This window comes from Capsicum annuum, chromosome 6, assembly GCF_002878395.1.
Source record: "Capsicum annuum cultivar UCD-10X-F1 chromosome 6, UCD10Xv1.1, whole genome shotgun sequence".
Classification (NCBI taxonomy): Eukaryota; Viridiplantae; Streptophyta; class Magnoliopsida; order Solanales; family Solanaceae; genus Capsicum; species Capsicum annuum.
This window is the reverse complement of record NC_061116.1, coordinates 224,526,416-224,544,345: the sequence shown is the minus strand read 5'-3', so window position 1 is coordinate 224,544,345 and position 17,930 is coordinate 224,526,416. Positions and strand designations below refer to the sequence as shown.

General features: G+C 36.9%; 3 protein-coding genes and 1 non-coding gene across 5 annotated transcripts; 3 read left to right on the top strand and 1 right to left on the bottom strand.

Moving 5' to 3' along the window:
• On the top strand, positions 1-4,622 carry LOC107875442 (mitoferrin). The gene is made up of 2 exons (XM_016722163.2): positions 1-1,024; positions 4,045-4,622. Exons 1-2 carry the CDS (start codon positions 248-250, stop codon positions 4,252-4,254), a joined length of 987 nt encoding a protein of 328 aa, XP_016577649.2. The 5' UTR covers positions 1-247; the 3' UTR covers positions 4,255-4,622.
• Positions 4,623-5,119: 497 nt separating this feature from the next.
• Positions 5,120-5,190, top strand: TRNAG-GCC. The gene has a single exon. It is a non-coding gene; the product is annotated as a tRNA-Gly (tRNA).
• A 52-nt stretch (positions 5,191-5,242) lies between these two features.
• Positions 5,243-10,136, bottom strand: LOC107875443 (shewanella-like protein phosphatase 1). 2 transcript variants are annotated; one of them, XM_016722164.2, is made up of 10 exons: positions 9,758-10,136; positions 8,043-8,143; positions 7,822-7,935; positions 7,418-7,630; positions 6,870-7,005; positions 6,607-6,782; positions 6,268-6,356; positions 6,064-6,133; positions 5,771-5,876; positions 5,243-5,584 (listed from the first exon to the last, which is right to left on the bottom strand). In XM_016722164.2, exons 1-9 carry the CDS (start codon positions 9,915-9,917, stop codon positions 5,790-5,792), a joined length of 1,146 nt encoding a protein of 381 aa, XP_016577650.1. In that variant the 5' UTR covers positions 9,918-10,136; the 3' UTR covers positions 5,243-5,584; positions 5,771-5,789. The 2 variants fall into 2 exon arrangements, with proteins under 2 accessions (XP_016577650.1, XP_016577651.1); XM_016722165.2 differs by having other exon boundaries at positions 5,243-5,552.
• Positions 10,137-10,912: 776 nt separating this feature from the next.
• On the top strand, positions 10,913-15,914 carry LOC124899391. Its single transcript, XM_047414172.1, has 2 exons — positions 10,913-11,558; positions 14,102-15,914. Exon 2 carries the CDS (start codon positions 14,364-14,366, stop codon positions 15,075-15,077), a length of 714 nt encoding a protein of 237 aa, XP_047270128.1. The 5' UTR covers positions 10,913-11,558; positions 14,102-14,363; the 3' UTR covers positions 15,078-15,914.
• Positions 15,915-17,930: the final 2,016 nt, after the last annotated feature.

Sequence of the window (17,930 nt, the reverse complement as noted above, 5' to 3'; positions counted from 1 at the left end):
GAAAATATAAAAGAAAAACAAAAAAGGAAAATCCTTGTTTCCCCCCATCAAATTAGATTAGGAAAGTCGTCAGTTATCACCAGAAATTTCCCAAATCTCCCAAATTTCTGGAACCCTAAACCTGACCAACAAGCCAACAACTCTTCTTCTTCCTCAAATCCCCCCAAAATACCTCTAACAAATTCACCTTAACCCGTAACCCGACCCGGAAAAAACTGGAACCCTAAGTTTCTTCAGTTTCTCTTCCATGGCTACCGATGCTTCCCCAAAATTCCAACAACGGGAACTTTTACAGGTGCCACAACCACCGGATTACCATCCGGCGGTCGCCGTTACGCCAGCACACGACGGCCTTCATTTTTGGCAATTTATGGTGGCCGGGTCAATTGCGGGGACGGTGGAGCATATGGCTATGTTCCCAGTAGATACAATAAAGACCCAAATGCAAGCCCTAGGTACTTGTCCATTAAGATCCGCTAGTATACGTACGGCACTTGGTGGAATTTTGAAATCTGAAGGGCTACCTGGACTTTATAGAGGGATTGGAGCTATGGGACTTGGTGCTGGACCGGCACACGCTGTTTATTTTTCGGTTTACGAGAGTTGTAAGAAGAGATTTTCGGGTGGGAATCCGAATAATTCAGCTGCACATGCGATTTCGGGTGTATTTGCAACGGTTGCAAGTGATGCAGTGTTTACGCCGATGGATACGGTGAAGCAGAGGTTGCAGTTGAGTGAGAGTCCGTATAAAGGTGTATTTGATTGTGTTAAAAGGGTATTGAAGGAAGAGGGGTTTAAGGCTTTTTACGCTTCGTATAAAACTACAGTTTTGATGAATGCTCCGTATACAGCGGTGCATTTCGCTACGTATGAAGCTGCGAAATTGGGACTGATGGGGTTTTCGCCCGAAAGTGCAAGTGATGAAAGATTAATAGTTCATGCCACTGCTGGGGCTGCAGCTGGGGCGTCAGCGGCAATAGTTACAACGCCACTTGATGTTATCAAGACGCAATTACAATGCCAGGTATTAAATCATGCTTTGTGGCTTTATGGGAGTTACTTGTTAATACTGATTTGGGCTGGTTATGTGGGAAAATAGGGGTTATCATCTAGCGGTTATCATCTTAACTCGTAGTGGTATATGCGTCTGGAACTAAAAATCTGTACTTTTGAATTGGAACATAAAAATGGAGCCTGAAAAGGCCAGGAAAGTTTCGTCTTGGGACGGGGTTTTCCGAGGATAAGGTTACATAGTCTAAAATTAAAGAACTAGAGAAAAGCGGAGAAGGGAAGAAACCTAGGAGTTATACTTGGCTTCTTGGATATAGCAAGCCTACTTGAGGCTGTCTGGTCCTGACTATTGAGGATTTGCTCAAGTTGGATAAACCTCAACGCAAGCTCAACCCCAGGAGCAGCTGCTGAGTAGGACCTTGTGCCCAAGGTTATACTGGAATATGTAACCTCTTTCTACTGCACGATTTCATTACACCTCTTTTTAAAAGTTTCGATATCAATGAAGGCCTTTTCAGATATTGGTGCTTACTCAATTAGGCAACAGGACCAGTAGCATTCATGTCCTTTAAGGCCTTGTACACTTTATGCATGTTAATAAGTGGTTTAGGGCCTACCTTTTGGTGGAAGAGAATGATTTCTTGATTGGGATTTTAGTTGAATGCTATTTGGTTTGGTTAGTTAGGGTCTTTTATTTTAAATCATGTTTAGTTGTTATACTGTATTTTGAGATCATGAAAGGTTATGTTTCTGCTGTTATCACAAGTAGAACATAGTTAGTTGAGCAATGGGTGTGGCCTAGTGGTCAATGAAGTGGGTTGAGAACTATGATATCTCAGGTTCAAATCCCAACATAGACAAACACGAGGTGATTTCTTCCCATTTGTCCTAGCATGGTGGACATAATTACCTGGTACCTGTTGGGAGGTGACAAGCATCCCGTGGAACCAGTCAAGGTGTGCGAAAGCTGGCTCGGACACCATGAGTACCCCCCAAAAAAAGAGAGAAGAATATAGGTAGTTGATTTACAGGTTTCATAAGTTGGTGTTAATGTTCTTGGGAAAATACAACTGACTGCCCAGTATTCAATGCGCCTATTTTTCTGAAAACAGACATAAGGGAACCAATTCATAAAAATGTGGTGCAGTAATGCCAATGTTCTCGGGCACACTAGTTTATTTTTGTTCTCAAACTTCCTCTATCGGCTGTGACACTTCATTATCTAGTCTGACGCAGTAGTCTTTTTGATGGCTGAGTGAAACAAATCATTGACTAGGTGTTTTGGCAATATTTAAGTTGAAGTTGACAAAAAGATTCTCTACTTCATCTGTGATAGTGGTATGGTCTGTGTACACATTACCTTCCCTAGTTCCCACTATGTGGGAATACACCGGGTATGTTGTTGTTGACAAAAAGATTATTTGAAGTTCAAATTGGAAAAAAAGTTGATGGAAGTTGCTTCAGTCTTGTTTGGTCAAGAACTTCACTAGGAAAACGATTGGGAAGCTGAAGATTTTAAAGTGGAATCCAGTATTTCATGTGAAATACACCTTTAAGCCAGCATGCAATATTTCACTTGAAGTTCAAATTTCTTTTTTTCCGTTAAGGTAAAATTCTATTGAAACTTAAGAAAGCCTCAACGCTGGGCAGTACAACTCCAATGGATCACATCATTGTCGTTTCTGCCGGGATATAAACTCTTATCAACTTGCCTCATCCTATATAGTAACTAGATTGCACCAAGAAGCTGAATTACACAAACATCAAAACCTCAACATATGGATAGAGAGAACTCTTTTTTTAAATAACCGTGGTGCCGGGCTAGCTTGCGTGCCTCAACTAATTACATGGGGTTCTCGATACTCACGGCCAAACTAGTTTTTGCAAACATTGAGATACTATTTATAACGTAACATGATTAGTTTCATTTGTTCATACTTCATACATTTAGTAGGCGTTTGGCCATGAATATTATTCACAATATTCTGGGATACGCTTTCACTTTATTTTGGAATACTTGTTTGGCCATAAATATTTTCGGAAAACGTTTTCACAGTATTTGGATTTTTCATTGTTTTTGAATTCACCTTTTTGCACTTTTTAATTATTTTTTTAAAAAAGATGTATTTTATTTTCATAAAATAACCCAATTTTTATAAAACTCTATTTTTTAAAAACTTGTTCACTTTTTATATTTGGCAACTTCAAAAATTACCCCATTTCCAAAATACCATGTCCAAACACAACTCCAACTCTATTTTCAACTTCAAAAATACCATAGAAAGTTGATATGTTTTTGGTTTTTATGGCCAAACGGATCAGGTCAAATGAGGATACTCATGTATTTTATATTGTTTTACAGGAACTTTTATTTCACATAATCAAGATGTTGTATTATTCAAAACTTTGAAACTTATATTAAGGATTTTTTGGGGAAAAGCTCTGGCTTTTGTAACAAAATTACTTGTGGTCTTACTCAATGAGGAAATAGAAGAAAATTTTATCATCTGATCTCTACTCGCTCTTTTCTGGAGCTATACTTGCTGTAAGGCAATTGGCTGTGATTTTGACGTTTGCTCCATTATGTTGGAAGTCTTGGTGTGCTTTCATTTCACTTGAAATGGGTGGTTATCTTGAACATCCATCACATGTGAATGAAATTGTGATTTTTGGACCATATTATTTTTCCCCTCTGCTTAAGAATCAGTGCCTTTATTAATTAAACCAACTTGTCGGTCTAGTCCTGATGTAGCTTCTATTGGTGGTTCCTGTGCAGATGCATTTAGAATCTAGGAGTTAGTCCACTTTTGTACCTTACAACAACATGCCGCAGTCCCAAACAAGTTTGATTCGGTTGTATGAATCCTCGTCATTTAGAAATATTTTAAAAAGAATATGTCCTATGCTGTTTCGTATTGTGCTCTTATGTTTCTGAGTGCCGTGTAGTTTCCACAAGTGGTTGGTTGTTTTAATCTAAAATGAAGCATTTTGTTAAATTATGTTACTTATCTAATCTTTACCGTGTTGGGGCAGGGTATCTGCGGCTGTGATAGATTTAAATCTGGGTCAATTGGGGATGTTTTCTGGATAATTGTGAAGAAGGATGGTTACAGAGGTCTTATGAGGGGGTGGATGCCAAGAATGCTTTTCCATGCTCCTGCTGCTGCAATTTGCTGGTCTACGTATGAAGCTGCCAAGGCCTTCTTCCAAGAGCACAACCCAGTTAGCAACAGTGTGACCTGAACGAGGGAATATTTATATAACTTATCTCCACGACCCCAAGAAAAAGAGAGAGAGAGAGGATTCTCTCTATTGTTGTATGCATACCATAATTTATGGTTGAGACACTAATTCTACCTGCTGTGGGAGATTGAAGACGGAGAAACAAGAAAGGTCATGTAGTCTTAATTTGGATCTACAATCACGCAGTTATATTTCATTTTTACATCTGTCTGTATAATTTATGCTAAGTTTGAATAAGTTGGTGAGATTGAGTCCATGTTTTTTTTTTTTATGATTTTTTTTTCCTTCCTATTATGAAGAAATAGGGTGATTTGGATTAGAAAATTTTGAGTATTAATTCATCACATGAGAATTGGTTATTGTTATCATTCTCTTTTCAAAGGTTATTACTTGGATCATCACTTTCATTCTTCAACATTGCTTGCTCTTGTGTTGCTCTTTACATGATTTCCCTCACCCTTGTGGCTTATTATCCATTTGACATTTTGATAGCTTAGAGTTTAATCATCAAATAAGTTGTCCGCTTTTCTTGGTTATTCTTAGATGACTACTATCACATCGATAACTGATGACCTTTTATTAAGATCTTTTCTGTGCTTAGGATGTGAAGAATTTGATCGATATAGGATGGCTAGACAGAGACGCTTTTTTTTCTCTCTCCGAAACTTAACACTTTAGCATTATTGCATCAGCGAACTACATGAAGTATAGATAAAATCGACATGATTCAACATGCTCGAAGAGTCTCCAAATATCTTCACACATCACTTCTATCTCCCATGAAGTATCCACTCATTTCGGGATCATATCAACAACATTTTTAGCGTTGGACAAAATATTCTCTCTTCCACCCTTTGCTCAACAGGCACCAGTGGTCTAGTGGTAGAATAGTACCCTGCCACGGTACAGACCCGGGTTCGATTCCCGGCTGGTGCAGCATTCTTTTTCCTCATTTATGAACAAACGCCAAGCATACAACAGTACTTGATTCTAAAAAGCTACGAAATTATGAAATTTCCATTCAAGCATACAATGTTTTATGCTTGCTAAAATGTATGATTTTTTTTTATTGTTAACCAACAGTCTACCCAGTACCTCAGATTTGTTATGTACCAACGAACACCACATTTTTCCGGGCCAGCTAAGTATTTAAATTACAAGAATCACTGTACACCATTTACACAAATAGAATACAAGGGCCTGCTTTCAATCCACAGTTCCCTGTTTTCTGGAATGGTTGAAAATCATCAGTTCACATGGCCATTGGTAAGAGACAAAAGTCCCATGTGTTATTTTCGCTGCGGTGGAAACCAACAGATATATCAAAAGCCTGTAGACACAAATAAGATTGATTCAAAGATATATCAACGAATTACAAAATTCATCCTAAAACGAGGAAATTTCAGGTTTATTTTGTATGTTATACTAAAAGGTTGCAAGTGCTTAGAGAAGATGCAGAATGTGCATTCTTCCTTTGTCATGACATAAAGTGAGACATCAAATCAAATGCAGATACCTTGGGATTTCTAAGATATCTACGTGTAATCAGCAACCTGAAATTCACTGGACCAACCCCTCGTGCTCCTTATCGCCCTAGCTTTATTATCTCTTATTTCTAGCACCTGATAAAAAAACGGGAAGATTTCCAAGCATAAAGGGCACGTTCATCTGTATAAGGAACCATACAAGCAAGCTAGCGAACATGACTATAAGTTGAAATAAATCTAGAAATTTGTAGTTTCTTAATTGGAGCTCCAGTAGTGAAAGTAAGTTTTTTTATAACAGTACATGGGCCAGAAAGGAAATCACCTCAGGGCTTGAGTCAAGTACTCCCTTGGACATTCCTACATCAATGCGCCATATGTTACAGTTGTATTTACTGCAGGAAAACCAGAACTAATCATATATGAGGAGTAATTATCGGTGGTTGTAATTGTTATGTCAAACAGATTAACACAGAGTCCATCTAAGTATTGCTTTTAAGAAAAAACAGATCATGTCAAGATTCTCTACCAATTTACTCCCATACGTTGAGGAGTATGTCCTACGACCATCGCTTTGGCGCCCACACTTTGTAGTGTCTCCTCGAGAAGAGATTCTATCTGACGGAATAGAAAAAAGTATTAAGTTGCAAATTAGCATCACTTGATATAACCATGTTACAATAAGATAAGAAATTAAACATAATTAATTTCAACATAGGAAGATATCAATAGGCAAAAACTATAAAATACAACTCTGAAAAGAACTGATTGAGAAACAATTTCCATGGATTCAAGACGAAATGCAGTTAAGTGCACAAGGACTGAGAGGACAGCTTGGTGAATGTGCATAGAAGGAACTGCATATAACCTGCTCGAGCTGGTAGTCCTCAAGCTCCGGGTTATCTCTGGAGAACAAACGGTTCCACACAATACTGTCATAGCCCTTAGTGGCTATGAAAGGGATCTGGGGGGAATCGTCTGCTTGATTCGGGCCTTTCATCCATTTAGAAACCTCTCTATTCAGCTTCTCTAAGCCATAGGCAACTGCAGTAGAGTCAATAATCATATAAGCAAAGCTTTTTACATTTATCCGGATAAACCGGAATACTGGCTAGCAGATTAGCTTATTACCATGATGAGGAAGAAGGCCGCCATGACAGAAAAGCCAATCGTCAACCTTAAGAACAACACCATGCCGCGCCAACTCACATGCCAATGGACCCCCGGGTCTCATGAGGATTGATCTTGCGATTACACCCTTTTGCCGCTGTCCTAATATTTGGACGACTTAATAAGCACAGAAAATATCAAGCACCAAACCACATGGAAAAAGTGTTTCTTATGAATTCTTAGGGTTGAAAAGTTAAAACAGGGAAAAACTTAAAACTTACAGAGTTAACACTTTCGACACTTTTTTCAACCCCGTTGATTGGAAATGCACTGCTAGCTTATCTCAATTCTTGTGTAAATGGTTATTTCTTTTACTTCACAGTAACAAGGCAGCACTTCTCTGTTTACTTCCAATAAAATGCTTTTTTGTTTTTATTTTTAGATAAGTCAACACTAAATGCTTCTTATGCCAATATATTTGTTTGTTGCAACTCAAATGTAAGTAACTTCCGTCTTCTGGACCTCCTATAAACAAATGAAATGAAGACCTAGATTTGAATATAACACACCTTCACTAAATTCCACGGCGCCCAATAATTTTGAGGCACCTTCCGGTCCTGTTTCCATTTGCCAGACACAGCACACCAACTGACAAAAGCTTCTTCCCAGTTGCGTTCACATTCTTCCAAGTAATCCAGAAAGTCTATACATTCGTCAAGTGCCCCATCATCAACGTATCTGAAGTCCCCCTCTACGTTCATAGTTTCATGATTTCCATTCACCTATAATAATCATTCATGACATGAAGCACACAGATAAGGTTCAACGCAAATAATCATTCCAGTCTCCAAAATAGTCATTAAATTGAACAGACTAAGAGCTACAATTACCCAGCTTCAACTGAAAAGATAGAAAGATTAGCAGTCGACATATTGCCAAGATACTTGTAGAATATGGCTGAACACACACAGACCTGGAAAACTGCGCCACCATGGGCTTTTGCCTGGATATTTAGTGACTTCAACAAAGATAAAATTGCAAGTTCATCTTCACCTCGATCAAGAATATCCCCAAGCTGAACCAACACCTGGTAAAAAGAACTATGTATTAATTTTAAATGCTAATCAATGTGTCACGTAGAATGACACTTATATTTTTCAAGCTTGAGATATTATTGCAAATTTAAAAGCTTACCGTCTCACCACCAATCCATAAACCTTGACCATCAGAACTCAGCACACCAGCCGTCTCAAGTGCACATTTTGCCTTATCAAGATCCCCATGCAGATCTCCAACTAATCCAGACCAAAATAAAAAGCCAAAGGTTAGGTAGAAGATCACTCCAATCATAAACTGAGTAGAGTAACTTTCTTTCTATGCGAAGTTAATCATTCTCTTTTATTCTTCCATTCAATCGAGTACTTTCAATGGTCAATTTCACTAATTTTATAGACATCTCCTCTCTTTTTCTCTCTCTCTGATTTTTCTCTTTTGGAGATAATATGTGCAACTAATAAACATTCTAAACTTAATGAGTATAAAAAAAATTGCTTCGATATGATTGACAAAGAATTATCAAAATAACCAACACAAGTCCTACCTGTTGCAATGTTTTATATTTATTGTTTCATTTATATTATTTGCATTAAAGATATGATTTTTGCATTGCCAGCCTCAACCCGAAGCATGGCTTATGAAAAGGGTTAGTCAAGTAGTTCTCTCCATTACCTATTCCCCCTCCCTCTTTTCAAATACTCCGATAGTAGTTAGGGTGGTGAAATTAGATGAAGCCCACCTCATCTCTAGATGTGTCATAAACTGCCTTGGCAGCATTGCGGTAGAGCTGTCACAGGGAACTAGTCACTCCTTATAGACATCCTAATGGAACTGCAGGTGTTAATCAGTTTTAGTTGGTCTACATCATCTTTTCCAGTAGGAAGGTAAAACGAGAAGGTGGCATGAGGTAAAAAGGAAATCAGAGTGCATAATCTATAGGAGAGTCAAACAGAAGTCAAGCACAATTCAAGTATAGTGCACATAGTTAAAGCTTGCCGGTAAAACTGAAACTTTGAAAAAACTTGGATGCCACACTGCAATAGCTTGGTAATGCTTTCTAGTATTTCAGCACGAGAACTCTTTATTTTTAGCTTGTACAGTCCGCTTGCATTCCTACTGACTTATTATTTCTACTTCGTATTGAATTCTCCAGATCCTTTTTCCTTGCTTTCCACACAGTTTTCATTGCTATAGCTGTGATTGGTTTGTAGCAAGTATTATAGTTGGAGATTTTTTCAAGACTAGAGGTGAATGGTGATTAGATATGTTTTTCTAAAATCATGTGCATTCGCTCAGTTTCATCTTTTCAACTGGTATATTCTTCAGTAAATACCAAACAGTTAGTAAAATAGAGAGAGGCATCCAGTACCCCTGAACTATGGCCAAAGTTGGTGAGATACACTCCAACTTCACATAGGTCCTATTACCCCTTAACTCAACTTTACCGTATTTTTGTTACCTTTTTGTGCTGACGTGACACTTTTATTGCATAAAATGAAGTCCATGTCAAAGGTGCCACATCAGCTAAAAGGTTGACAACAAGTGTCCCGTGAAGTTGGAGTGTATAGTAGCAAATTTAGTCATAGTTCAAGGGGTACTAGATAATTTAATCAGTAAAATAAGCAAAACTAAAATCCTCGTTTCTCCAAACAGTAAGTTTACTTGTCACATTGCGTCTAAATTAATGCCTCTAGCAATACACACTTAACAAATTATAGCTCAAACAATTGCCAAAATTATGAAGTGTAAAAATCTGAACAAAGTTTAACGTTTGTAATAGAAAATTGTATGCTAAAAAACACTAGTGCAGATGATATATTGTTGAAAATTCAGAAAGCCAAAGGGAGACGAACCTGCGACAATTCTCCGACCAGGAGCAGAAACGAAAGTGGGTGGGTCCCCATTAACCACAATGGGCTTCAAGCAGCTACAGTGGGATGGAGTTGATTCAACTAATTTGCGGGATGAAGGTGGTTGAAGAGGTAAAGAACATGTTAATGAAAGACTAGCCATAATTTCCCAATAGTATTTTTTTATTTTTTATTTTTTATTGGAGTAATTGCTTTGCCTTGCAAATAGCAACCATAAAAGTGTAGCTGTTTCAGCCACATGTTTTAAGTACTTCCTCCGGGTCAATGTATTTCTTTTAAAAATAGATGACCTGTAATAAACTAAATAAAGAATAACCAACGAGTATTCAGTGAGAAGTTCTCTTGAGTAATAAGGAGTCTTTTGAGGTATCATTTACAATAACTAGAACTCTATTATTTATAAGAAAACTCCTATATTTCATTTCTTGATAAATTGAAACTAAATCTTGATAGATACTCTATATAAATCTTGATAATATGTTAGATAGACATTTACTATATAAATATATTTATAGTACTCTTTTTGAATGTCTAGTTAATTGATAGATAATATGTGTCGTTAAGATCTTATTGAAAGTAGAACAAAACCTCAGGAGGAAAAAGAGCACACCCTTGAATCTTTACATCCATATCTTGCGCAACATCTTCTTAAACATTGCAGTTAGAAGTGACTTAATGAATAAATCAACTACACTGTCACTTGAATCTGCTGCGCGTTAAAATCGACATACTTTTGAAGCTTATGTATATAGAAATTTTTTGACAAAGTGTACTTTATTATTCTATCTCCTTTTATGAATCTTTCCTTAAGTTGTGCTATGCATGTTGCATTATTGTGGGTACTTTGTCACACTTCATGTAGACACCTAATTTTATTTCTCTCGAAGACTCAATCTATCCGTTCGTTTACCTTCATCTTACCACGTGTCCTACCCCATATAATTATCCCTCCATAAAATAACAAAATAATAAATCCAACAACCCTTCACAAATTTTATCTTCTTTAATAACCAATTAACAACCACCTTAACACCCTACTACCCCACCTCCTACATGACCCCCTCCCCTTTCTTTTCCCAAAATCAAATGGATAAGTATACACATAGTGAATCTTCCAAGAAATTTCCAGATGCACACCTTACTTGGACCCCACCATTTTTGTTGTCATTTTGTCATACGCACATAGACACCTTACTGTATATAAATAGAAATAAGGACAACAACAATGAGAGATTTTCTTTTGGATCATCATCATTTTGAGCAAAGAAAGGATGCCATTTTCTCTTCTTCTTGGATAAAATAGCGTGATTTTTTTTCTGGATAGCATACAAAAAATGGCACGCACACATACACACATAGAATAAAGGGAGATTAAGAGAGACAGAAATCGAGAGAAGGAGGGAGAGAGAATCGAAAAAAAAAAAGGAGAGGGTTACAGCTCCGGCGAGTTTCGCCTGAGGGCCGTCGGAGTTCGATCCCGTTCGTTGGATATTGCTGCTGCCTGAGTTCTCCGGATCGCCAGTGACACCACAATAACAAATCCGCTCCAATCTGAACAAACCCCAATGGAGCAGTAATTGGGTGCACGAATTGGTACGGGTCTCTCGTTGTTTCTAGATTTTTGTTTTAGGTTGACGAAAACAGAGTGCGGGGTGAGATTCGGGAATCTGATTTTGATATTCGAGGTCGAGATCTGATTTGGAGTTCGTGTTGAGGTTCGGTTTGAGGTTCCGATGCGGATTTCATTTCGTTTAATTGAATAACATTTGAAAGCGGCATTGAGGTCCAATTCTTTCTTCTCTTCCTTTTAATTCTTATGTGATTATGAACTTGATTTGATTGCGTGAATTATTGGTGATTATGATTGTTGGATTTTGTTGATGTTGTGATCATGTGCTTGACAATGTAATTTCGGCGATATGTGGTGCGAATTTGAGTATTGTTGATGGTGTGATTGATAAAAATGAAGCTAGATGGGGTGAAATTAACAAATTGACAAAATGGGTGAATATAGATCAATTTTGATTTATTGCCATTTGGTTTAATTCAGAATAAGTATGAATGTGGTTGAATCCGATAGTGCCATGTTGTAGGTCGAGAAGGAATAGACAAGCCGTAGGTCGGGTAGGTAAATCTAGAGATTGTGGATTGATTGAATGTTTGAGATGTGTATTGAGATGATTTTGTTTTATCTGTATTTGACTCAATTGTACTCATTTGGCCAGAGAATGCCTCAAAGTATCTGTATTGTTTTATTCGGGGAATGCCTTGAGAAAGTTGTACTTGAAGATGGTGCACGGTCAAGGCCCGAGGCGTCGGGTAAAGCAACGGAGTTTAGCCTAGGACTAGTTTAGAATAGGATTTTTATTTTTGCGTTTTCCTAAATCGGACTGGACATTTTGATTTTGGATTTTTTTTTTTTTTGTTGATTTGATTGATTGTTTTGTGTGTTTTATGTGGCTTATACATTTGTAGTGTTAAAATTAGCTGATACTCTCGCCAAGCGATCGTGGTCAAACCACGGGATCGAGGGGTGCCTAACACTTTCTTCTCGGTCAACAGAATTTCTTAATCGAAATCTTTGTTCATAGACCAGTCATAAAGAGTCAAATGGTTTTGAAAAGGATTTTCCAATGGTGACTTGACACACCAGATTATGCCAAGTGGCGACTCTGAATAGAAAATATAAATAATCATTTTTCAAAATGAACTTTCATCATTTGTCACTTTAATCAATAAAACTCTTTCGAATCTTAAAATTCAATCTTTTTGGTTGCAAAAAAAGGGTGTGACAGCTCTGACGACTCTGCTGGGGACCTCTCAGAATTCGAGCTTATTTTGGAGTTGTATTGTCTTAATTTGGCATTATGGGTGTATAAACATTATTTGTGTTATTTTTTGTTATTTATTTTATCATTGTTGAGTGCCTACGTGCTACGTGTTTATAGTTTTTCTTTATGTGTTACCGCTTTATATCTGGCATCATTTGCATAACCCGAGTTAATTCTTTCTGCAACAAGTCCCGGAGTGCACGTTGTGCGCATGAACTCTAGTTGAGTCACCTTTATTTTTTTTGGGGGGGGGGGGGAGCCGTTTGATGTATGGAGTAGGTGGAAAGCAAAGCAGCCACTGTCGATCATATGCTTCCCCAAATTGCCTTGTTAGTAAACCATAACGTAGGTTAGCCTTTAGGTCATTCTTATGTGCATCATATTGAAGACCTAGCGGGGCCCACTTGGTCCTTTGTAGGAGACTCGCCTTTAAAGCATCTCTACGTGCTAAATGTTGCATCTTTGAGGGTAATATGGTCATTTGATGGACTGATTTGGGAAAGCATATGTTAGAAATAAAGTATGTAGATAAGAAACCATTTAAAAACAAAAAAGAGTTTCGTAGCTTTTAGTGTTCTTTATGGTTTTTGTTTTTTTCACAATTCAAAAATTCAAAAAGATTTCTTTATTTTCTGCACTCATTTGTTCAAAAATCAAAACACCAAAAAGATTTCTCACTTTGTCTCCTTTAGCATGCATTCATAATTCGAAATTTTCAAAAAAGATTTTTTTACAATAGAAGGTTTTTATAAAGGAAAATGCAAAAAAAAATAAAATGGTAGAAGTTTTGTACATTTCATATAACGAAAATATCAAAAGATTTTCCTTTCATATTTGTTGGTGTCATTTTTAGGTTAAGTGTCAAATTGAAAACTCAAAAAGATTTTATTTATGTTTTTCATCTTTTGTTTGTGGTCGCGTCTCTCAAGTTAGGGTACAGTCGGTTATTTAATCATTTATTGTCCTATCTGGACGAACTACGCACCCCTGATTCTCCTCTCTCGGGAGTGAGATACGTAGGCAGTCTATTGTTGGTTCAGGGATCTTATTTCAAAAATTCAAAAAGATTTTCTTCACTCTTCATTTAGAGTAGGTATTTTATATACATCTTTAAAAGAAAACTACAAAAGATTTTCTTTTAATAGGTTCAAGTTTCATTTTCGTATGAAATGCAAAATTGAAAACCCAGAAAGAGTTTCTTTGGTAATCATAGGTTTCATTTTGTATAGGTTATTAAAGTGGAAAAATTCAAAAAGATTTCCGTCTATTCTTTTGACAATTTGTTGTTTTTCTTCTTAGAATTTCAAGAAAAAGAAAAGAAAAAGAAAAAGAGTTTATTTGGCCATTTTGGCAAGACTTCACGAACTACGCACACTTGATTCTCCTCTCTCAGGGGTGAGATACGTAGATGCCCTTCTTGGGTTCGATGATATTTAAAAAAAAAAGGTTTTGAAAAATTTATTGAACTCTAACGCATTTGCTATCTCTTGTTCAGTTAGCTTAAGGTGGTTGATTTGTGGCATTTTGGCTGGTCCTCCGTATTGCACCAAGTCACCGAGAAAGTTATGGCCAACAAAGATATCGAGTTTGTTGTCACTAATCAGATAGGGAGTTCGGAAAATGAGAATTTAGGAGCTAATGAAGAGATTTGGAAATTAAGGCAACAAATGATAGAAATGCATCAAGCTTAGGCTAATGGATTGCTGCCTCCTCCAGTTTTCACTGATAATCTGGAATATCTTTCTAGCTTACCTCCCATGTCACATGCACATTTTCCTATTTTGGTTGACACGTCACAACATGCATCAGGACCAACTCCGGGGCAACAGTATCCAAACACTTTCAATATTCATTTTCTCACTCCCCAATCCAAGACTACCACATACTCGACTCCACCTGTTGTTTATGTTTTTGCGGCGCCACCCCCACATGAAGCTCTTACTTTTGAAGTTCATCCACAAGTTGTGCCTCCTTACTCTATAAGAGAGACTGCATTGAATATTATTGGTGATCAGCGTTACACTTTTGAGCCTACATATAAGTTGACTGGTCTTTACGGTAACACTCAGCCGCCTGAATTTCCTTCTATCACTGAGAAACCTGTAATGACAGAAGAACAAGAGGAAATGACCAGAAAATTAAGTAGTTTGGAACTGACTATGAAGAACTTGCAAGGACTTGGGGGTTATAAAAGTGTCTCATATAAAGACTTATGCATTTTTTCAGGTATCAACCTTCCTCCTGGCTTTAAAATGTCAAAGTTTGGGAAATATGATGGACAGGGGGACCCAGTGGCACATTTAAGGCGCTATTGTAACCAATTAAGATGCACTGGAGAGAAGGAAGAACTACTTATGGCTTATTTCGGGGAGATTTTTTCAGGCTTAGCTTTGAAATGGTTTGTTGACCAAGACATTGACAAGTGGATTAGTTGGGATGACCCAGCTAATGAATTTGTGCAACAATTTTAATACAATATGGAGTTGATCCCTGATGAAAAATCCCTAACTAGTATAAAAAAGAAGAATACTGAAAGTTTCAGCGAGTATGCGATCAGATGACGTGAACAAGCTGCTAGAGTAAAACTGCCAATAAAGAAAAGCAAAATAGTGGAGGTATTTATTCAAGCGCAGGACGAAACATATTATCAACACTTGCTACCTACATTAGGCAAACTATTCATTGAGGTCCTTAAAATAGGGGAGATGATAGAAGAGGGAATTAAGACTGGTCGTATTGTGAGTTTTGCAACATTAAAAGTGACTACTCAAGCAATTCAAAAGGGGTCAGAAAGTGTTGGAGGGAAAAAGAATAAGGAAGATGCATCTTCTATTGTAGTTGAACAGCAGGAAAGGTCAAGAAGACCCTGTCGTCGTCACTCTCAAGCTCAAACCCAAGTTCATGTCCAAGCTTTATATAATCGCACCCAAAATCGATTATACTGTGTTTCTTCACATCCATATCCGGTGTATAATGCACAACCACATGTTCAACCTCCATCTTACCCACAATGGCATACCCCAACGCCCCAGAGTCATCCTTTAAATCCACAAACATACCAAAGCCCTTCTAGGCCAGATTTGCTATCCTAGCCAAACAATGAAATGAGGCAGAAGTCAAGAGACAGCTTCACACCAATTGGAGAGTCGTATGCCAGTTTATTTCAGAGATTGGTACAGGAGGGCATGATCACTCCTCTCCTTGGGCACACTCTTAATCGACGTTCAAGAAATTTTGATCCTAACGCACGATGTGTGTATCATTCGGATGCTCAGGGTCATAGTATTGAAGATTGTCGAGATTTAAAATGAGAAATTGAAAAGATGATTCAAGATGGATCAATTATGGTGAAGAACATTGACAGTGGGGAGGCTCTAGTCATGCTGATATGCAAACCAGTGGCTAAGTTGTCAGGCTGAGCAATTGAGAAGTCACCCCTCTCATCATTAGGAAGAGGTCTGGTAGTTTGTTTTGTTTTGTTTTATTTTTTGTTATTCGAATTATTTCAGGGTTGTAGTTCGGGATCTATCTTATTTTGTCCATTTTTTTCGTTATGTTCAAACCCTTCTATCTTTTATTTTAATTAAATAGAGTGTCCCCTTTTTCTTTGTATTTTAAATATGTGTTTCTTTGTTTTCTTACCACAGTACATTTTATGTTGACTTTAGTGATATGACATGCTCACGAAATTTTCAGCTAGATCTTAAAATTTCAGTTTAAGCATAAGCATTGAATCAGAGAGTTAAAGTTAGGAAAAGAGAGCATTTGAGAAAATAGGTAGAGTGCTGAGGCATTTGGTGATCAAGTTGAAGTCTTCTTTGAAAATTAAGACATTTATTTTGAGAATCACAAGGATAACTTGGTCATCAATATAAGGCATATCCCAATTAGGTCAAAAAAGAAATGTGTGATCCTATATTAAAAGAAACAGGAAGAAAATTATCTCTACCAAAATCATGAGTCATTCAATGCTGAGGGATGTACAATAACGGTAGAGTCGTATGTTTGACAAGTGTAGAAGAAAGAAGTGACACACATGCTCGGGGCAAGTCAGCGTTGTAAAGCATTTCATAAGTGATCTTGATCGTGCACTTTCGCATTACATGCTATGTGTTTTGCGGAAAAATTTTGACTTTTGAGAGCCACCACTTAATTTTGAAAAGGAATTAAGAAACCTTTATAAAATACTTAAAAACGATCCAAAATAGAAAATCGTTTTAAGTTAGAGATTCCGAGTAAGTGGTTCTATTAACGTTTTAGGAAGGTATTAGGCACCTAAAACGTCCGCTAACTTGCGGTTATCCAGACTATTTGAAAACGTCTTTTGACTAATTTCAAAAAAAGATTAATTTGTTGAAAGTGACTGGTTTTAGAAAATGATTTGTGTAAAATAGATTTAGGCAACTTATTAGGAATTTTAAACTAAATCTAAACAAAATGAATAAGCAAGTAAACACATAAAAAAGAAAAATGGAGGAGAAGCCATCGAGCCCAAATCAACGAAACCTATCCTAATCTAGTTGGGCTTTTGACCCATTTTCACCTGTCCTAATCTAGTTTTTGAGCGTTTGGCTTGAGTCCCACTTCACCTGTATTAAATACAACTTTGGCTTCGAGGCCCCAAATAAATGAATAAGTAAATGATTAAATGAATAAATAAGAAAAAGACAATAATAAAAATCAAGACTTTTCAAGTCTCTTAGTCACCTCATAAATGGGTTTTGACCCATTTTCCTTTTTCGTATCTTCTAGCATCCGTACGTCATGTAGTGGACCTTGGGTTTAAACTTCGAACTTGACTCGAAGGGGTGAGCATCATTTACCCATTATGAAATGCAAGAGGAGAGGAGTCTATTTGAACTCGAGATATTTTTTGCATGCAAAGAAAAGGTAAAAAAATTAATATATGTTCAAGGCATAAAAGTGACATATTTTAAAGTAAAAGAAACTATCAAGAACCAATTTTTGAATGACAAGAATGAGAGTCAATAAATAAAAAATGCAAAGCAAAGACACTCCTTTACATGCCTCATGATTTATGTTCATATTAAGAATGAATAAAGGTAAAAGGAAGAAGGTCATATTTAATGAATTAATGCGAGAAACAAACAACGTAAGCTTGCGAAATTAAAGGGATGAGGCAACAAGAAAAAAACTCAAGATTTCTAGAATTGAACAAACATAGACACCAATCCATATAACAAAAGAAAATAAAGGCTAACTTTTCAATAAAGAGAATCTTTAAATTTCAATTAAGGCGACATTAACGAAAATTCATACATATAAATTACAACCAACAGCTTATTGAAAAACGTGTAACGACC

Bases quoted from the DNA above. Each gene is read 5' to 3' on its own strand.
- LOC107875442 (XM_016722163.2), top strand. From the start codon at position 248: ATGGCTACCGATGCTTCCCCAAAATTCCAACAACGGGAACTTTTACAG. The intron at 1,025-4,044 runs GTATTAAATCAT...GTGTTGGGGCAG, and splicing joins AGACGCAATTACAATGCCAG to GGTATCTGCGGCTGTGATAG.
- LOC107875443 (XM_016722164.2), bottom strand. From the start codon at position 9,917: ATGGCTAGTCTTTCATTAACATGTTCTTTACCTCTTCAACCACCTTCA. The intron at 7,936-8,042 runs GTAAGCTTTTAA...TCTTTTTACCAG, and splicing joins TATGGATTGGTGGTGAGACG to GTGTTGGTTCAGCTTGGGGA. The intron at 6,134-6,267 runs GTAGAGAATCTT...GTTTTCCTGCAG, and splicing joins CAACGTATGGGAGTAAATTG to TAAATACAACTGTAACATAT.
- LOC124899391 (XM_047414172.1), top strand. From the start codon at position 14,364: ATGTCACATGCACATTTTCCTATTTTGGTTGACACGTCACAACATGCA.